Source organism: Macaca fascicularis, chromosome 9, assembly GCF_037993035.2.
Source record: "Macaca fascicularis isolate 582-1 chromosome 9, T2T-MFA8v1.1".
NCBI classification, from domain to species: domain Eukaryota; kingdom Metazoa; phylum Chordata; class Mammalia; order Primates; family Cercopithecidae; genus Macaca; species Macaca fascicularis.
The window spans coordinates 100,432,682-100,438,826 of NC_088383.1; the positions used below are offsets into that span (position 1 = coordinate 100,432,682).

Sequence of the window (6,145 nt, forward strand, 5' to 3'; positions counted from 1 at the left end):
CTTCTTTTATAAAGTTAGGCACTTGAGCCCCCATGGTCTTCGAGGTCCCTGTCAGACCCAAGTTTGGTTTTTCTCCATCCCCTGGGAACAGGGCAGTCCACCGAACCATCAGCATAAATAGAGAGGAAACAAAATAGGGGCTATAAATTCCAACACTTGCAGAGCTCCGCAGATAGTGTGAGAGAGTGAAGCCATGGGTGGAGACTGTGGCCAAAACGAGGCAGTATGACCCATCTAGGATGCATGCCCCATCTAAGGGGCACAGCTGCTATTCAACTTCATGTATTTGTTGCCATGCGAGGAGACCTTACAATTTTTTCAGGAAAAAAAGTAAACCCAGATATTTAATGCAGTTGGCGGATTGTTATATCATGGCAATTAATTCTTTAAAAATCCCGTGTCAAATAAAATACATCTGTGCCCAGACACAGCCTGCAGGTCTGTAGTCTACAGCTCTGACACAGAGAATTCTATGATATGATAAAAGTTTATTCTTCATAATTGGACTTTTTAGCAAATTGGTCAACACGGTGCAGATCTTTCTTTAGATACACTGTGCAGATTTTAGGCCGAACTGGAGCAACAACTTAGGTTCATGGACCTGCTGCCTCTCACGAGCTGTGCTGCTCCCTTCATTCCAGGACTGGTACCTACTGCTCCTTCCCTATGCCCCTCTGTGCAGCTGCAAGTTCTGCCCATTCAGGAATGTGCTGTAGCCTAAGAGTAGAAGCCACTCCAACCTTTCCCACACCAACTCCTTCCCCATTTTAAAGCTGAGACATGGCCTCCAACATAACCCTGACCCAGCAGAGATTGTGTGTATGTGAGCAGAAACCATAGATGAGGACAGTCAGGGTGGGGGAAGAAGCAGTAGCAACAGCTCAAGTTATTGCCCCTGCTCCCCAGCCCCAATGGTCAGGTGGTAGGAAGTGTGCTCACTAATGAGACTGGGGCCTTGTGAATATCCTCAGATGGATCCATGTCTCAGTCCATACTAACTCTGCTCAGTTGTTCCTCAACGAAAAATGAGAATGTCAGTTGAGTTTCTTATTTGACTGTGGCTTTGAGAAAGAAAATATACTCAGGTCTTATATCAAACACATTTATTCTTGAAGTGAGAAGCTCATCAAGGATAGCTAGAGGAGAGTGAAATATTTACAGTAAAAAAGTATGGATGCTAGCCAAACTTCAAATTTTGTCACTGCAGAGCTATTCCAATAGTACTTTTCCACCATGACACATCACACATGTTAAAATTAACTGCATTCTTGTAACACTTCTCAATGGTTGTGCACAATAATAGAAGCAACATTCTGGGACTCCCTTTCTTAAGAGCCTACAGAATGAATTAATGCACACAAAAACAAGTATAATACAAAACATTCAAAACAAGTCACATCCATTTTTAAAAAAAAAGAAAACAGCAAGATGAAAATAGGCAAGTGATGGGTTGCTACTTCTATGTGCAAGGTACTGGATTCTTGCATTGAGAATCCTAGTGTCGGGCCTCACGTCAAACATCACATCAAAAAAGTGTGCAGAAAAATGAGTCACCTTCAATATGAAGGATGTGAGTTGTGTACACTGACAATGGTCTCAAAGATACAACATTATTGCATGAGGAATGCCTGTGTACAGAGCGGACCATCTTATGAGGACAAAAACTCATGAGTTATCAGATGACCATTCAGATATTTGGGCTAAACGATGACAGTTTTCTGATTTAATCAAGGCACTTGCAAAGAACTATCTTTGACATGACATGAAGTCCCTACATGTTGTTAGTCATTGATGATGGCATGGTTTTTCTAAACCAAGCATTCTATAACAAGAACCCAAGCCTGACATTTTGATCACAAAGTCACTTATAACATCAGGACTGCAAAGCCAGATTTGCTTAAACTTTCCCCAAATTATAATTTTTTTATAGATCACATCTGAACAGAAAGGCTTCACTTAAGATCTTGATTCTCCAGAGCTATAATTCATCTTTCTCCAATACCACCCACATTCTTAAAGGTTATTTGACTTTTCTCCACATGGATATGTAGAATGGATCTTTTTCCCCTCCAGAAATAATTTCCCCAGGAAAGAATTGTAAAACCAACTTAAAAACACAAATAACCTTACATTTTTTCCACCAACAATGATCAGACCTCCCACTCCTCTGACTTGAGCTTCAGAGCCCTTTGTGTATACTTTTCACACATTCCTCATACCATTAACACAGCTTTCCATCACCATCAGCCATCCTTCTTCAACTTTTCCTTGCCCAACATGAAAGCTAGTGGATTGAGAGGGAAGGAGGGAGGGCACTGAAAAAGTATCACCTTTATAAAAATAGTTTTCAACCTGTTACTTGAACCTCCAAAGCCAAATTGGGTAACATCATCTGTATAGACCCCAACACTAAATTCTCAAGTGGCTTTCTTTTCCATAGCCAGGTCTCAAAAGCTCAAATCTAAATCTACTGATGGAGTAGCAAAGGCTGCCTAAAATTGAGCAATACAGACCTAGGATTGCATGGGGGAATATGACAAGTCAAGACCAGTTACATTGTTGCTTAATTCATCGATAAGAGGCCAAGTTCTCCATTCTCCCCCAGCTCTGCCACTCTGGGAAGAGCCCACTAGCCATCCTCGGACTGCCAAAGATTGTTGACTCTAACTCTGTCTTGGGAGAGGTCTGGTGGAATGCACAGTCCTGGGGTGCCATCTGTGTCTGCACCCCATCAGGCTTCCATTGAACATGAACAATTCTATAATTCTGACCATCATTGTTGTCCCAAAAGACTTGCCCATTAGCATGGTAAGAAATGCAGAACTCAATTTTCTGCTCAGTTGGAATGACAGGGGGTAAGTCAATGGCAAATGAGAAGGTATCACTATCTGAGCCACCATACACATTTTTCATATAGACACAGTCCACATCAGTGTAGCTTTTCCAAGAATCGAAAGTGATACGGATCTGAACTTTCTTCTCAAAACTCACATTTTTGACTTTCACAGTCCCTGTCACTGTTCGCTCTTGCAACGAGCAGTTCTCCAGACAGACAAAGTTCTTCTGAAAGTGACTCCGGAAACTTAAGTAATCGGTTGAAGGCTGAGGGAAATCTAAAATCAAGTTTTTCTCCTCGTGGCGTTTTAAGGCAGAGGAGATATCATTAAGATCCAAGAGATCAAACTGGAGATCCCACGCTGGTTCTTCTGGGAGGTCAGAGAAGACATGGATGGCGGTGAGAGAGAGGCCCTTGGAGTCAGCAAACACAACGCGCTTCTTGGCTTGGTTGTGCGAGCACTTCCAGTCATTCTGTGATTTGGCTTCCTGTTTTATGTTGAGACATGGTTTCAGAGGCTTTAATTTATTCACAAAATGTCTTCGTTGAAAGTCATCGTAAGGGCCCAGGAAACTCTTCACAGGTGGTGAATGAGCCAAGCAAAGCCTCATGGCCACATCCACGGGCATGACCGAACTTGTCAAAGGACGTGGATCTAAAACCTGGATCATTCTGGAATGCAAAGGGAAGAGGGATTATCACCTGGATCGGAAGTGCTCTTTCCCAGTGCCAAATACATATGTACTATTTTTGTGCTGACTGAATTTTAGCCAGTGCAGTAGATATCAGGCAGGTGCTATCATATATAGTAAAAGAGAACAGTATTAACTGATCAGATCTTCTTTCTATGTCTACCTCTACCCTTGGCTGGCTAAAGGCTAAGTGTTAACTGCTTAAAACACTTAGAGGGTGATGGGGGTCTCAGTCTCCCCATCTGAGAAATAAAAGGGTTCGATTTGATTATCTCCCAGGCAGCCTTGAGAACTGTGTGCTCTGTTCTGGACCAGTGGTCCTCAAACCTGTCTGGTCACTATGCCTGGGGAATTCATTTTCTTTCTTTCTTTTCTTCCCTCCTTCCCTGCTTCCTTTCCTTCCTTTCTTCCTTTCCTTCCTTCCTTTCTTTTCTCTTCCTCTCGTTCTCTCTCTCTCTTTCTTCTTTTTTCTTTCTTTCCAATTCCTGGGACTCAGAACCACTGAGGCAGAACTTCTGGGGCTAGGGCCAAGGGATGGATATGCTCTTAAAGCTTCCCAGGTGATTCTAATGACCAGAGAGGTTCAGAAGCCACAGTTCCAGACCCTCTGCTCCCTCTGGCTACTTTGGCTTATTTTGCTGCTAAATTGATTGACACTTCTCTGGTAAGGTAATTCACTTGAAAAACAAAAAAAAACAAAAATAACATGCAACAGTTTTGAGAGTGAGAAGGCTAGAGAAGAAGTCAAAGAATTCTCTTTGTACTTTGATTGTCATGCTTTTCCTCATTTTTCACAAATAACCACTGAAATACAAGTCAATAATTCATATGTACTTACAAACTGTGTAACTGATAATTCATCTAAAGAGATGCCCATGACAAGTCCACATTTAAGTGGAAAACCTGATTACCTGAAAGTTGGCGTGTTTTAAAATATACATTATATGTATGCAAGCTTATAAATATTGAAAAACTCTGTAAGAAATACACCTTTCCTAATAATGTAATAATTATTATCTCTGGGTGATAGGACTATAGATTATCTATTTTCATTTTTGTTCCTTTTTTGGCATTTTCTAATAGACATTTATAAGTAGAAAGACAATAAAGCTATTTAAAGTTTTAAACATGACTATGCTCAGCAATATTAAACCAAGAAGCATCCATAAAGAAGACTTTTCTCTGGCCTTTAGCCCTCATTATATATTTCCAAGCTTATGGTATTAGGATTTTTTTCCCTATCTTAGCCTTACAAGTAAGAGGTGTGTGTATACTGTACACGACATTTCTCAGTCTGGCTTTAGTAACTCTCCTCACAGCAGCTCTAAATATGTATCCAAGTGGTCATTATCACAAAAATGGGTAATAACACTCGCAGAATTTACTGTATTAGCTCTGGGGTTTTTCTGGGAGACCTGCAAACTTAGAACAAACAAATGAAAGCTAAAGCTATATTTGTGGGTCTAATAATAGTTAATAGGCAGGATTTTTAGAGAAGTCTTCTGCTAAGCTATGTCTGGAGAAGCTATTTAAAGTAGTTTTATGGCAGTTTTTTTATTTTATTTTATTTTTACTTTTTGCATTTATAGAAAGACAGTTTTACTTTGGGTGATTTCCTTGGAACTTTAAGTCCTGGACAAGAGTTAAAAGTAATTGTTTGCTCAAACTCTTGAGATTGTGCTATGGCAAACTGTGATAAGAAGGACGAATGAATGCAAACGTCGTCCTGTAATTTTTTTCCTCCAAGCTAAACCACCTAACCAGCAATGTCAGAGTGCTGTTCTCACCACTTCAGCTGCCTGAGTCCTTGCGACATTTGTGCAGGACCAAAAGAACAGCCGCATCCATGAGAAAATCAGAACTCAAGCTGATTCACGTTAAGATAACTTCTGCTTTAAGATGCTGATTGCTAAAATAGGCTCTGCTTAAGAAATAGAGTCAAATTTCTACACCTCCAAGCCCTCTCGGTTGCCAGATTCAACTAAGCAGTCAGTTCCCTTATCCTCATGACAGAACTGAAACGCCCCCCCAACTTCCCCACAGCTGTGCGTTCCCCTGTGTTCCTACCGCGCAGAGGTGCAGCGAACCTACCTGGTGCAGCTCATTAGGCAGACAGGCGGCGGACCGTGAAAGCCAGCACCCACTGCCTGCACAAATTCGAACCACAGCTCCCTGCCTTCCCCCGCGGCGGTCGCTGGGAGAGATTGAGGGCCTGGCGCCTAGAGGCCGCTTATCTGCTCCGAAGCACGTGACCCGATTCCTGGGACCAATCGCCGGGCCTCGGGCCCCATGGCGCGACCAACCAGCACCCAGATGGGGCGAGAGCCCTCGCCCCGGGAATATGATCGCCCCGGGGCCGGACGTGCAGAGCGCGAGCTGGGCATCCCGGGGAGGTTCTGGGACTCCGCGGCCAGCTGGACGCAGCCGCGTAACGGGAACCCTGGGCGAGGGGCCGGGCAGGCACGTACCGCATGCAACGGGCGCCGGCCAAGAGAGAGCGCAGCCAGCCTCGCCCAGGCGGGGCGCCAGTGCCTCAGGCTTGGGGCGGCTGTTACTTGGGAATAGCTTTGTGGGTCAGTGCAGTTGAATCTCCACACAGATGTGGCTCAATCCGAAT

General features: G+C 43.3%; 1 protein-coding gene across 1 annotated transcript; it reads right to left on the bottom strand.

The window, feature by feature from the left end:
- Positions 1 to 1,088: 1,088 nt before the first annotated feature.
- PPP1R3C (protein phosphatase 1 regulatory subunit 3C) lies at positions 1,089 to 5,734 on the bottom strand. The gene is made up of 2 exons (XM_005565941.4): positions 5,620 to 5,734; positions 1,089 to 3,508 (listed from the first exon to the last, which is right to left on the bottom strand). Exons 1-2 carry the CDS (start codon positions 5,631 to 5,633, stop codon positions 2,569 to 2,571), a joined length of 954 nt encoding a protein of 317 aa, XP_005565998.1. The 5' UTR covers positions 5,634 to 5,734; the 3' UTR covers positions 1,089 to 2,568.
- Between the last annotated feature and the right edge of the window lie 411 nt (positions 5,735 to 6,145).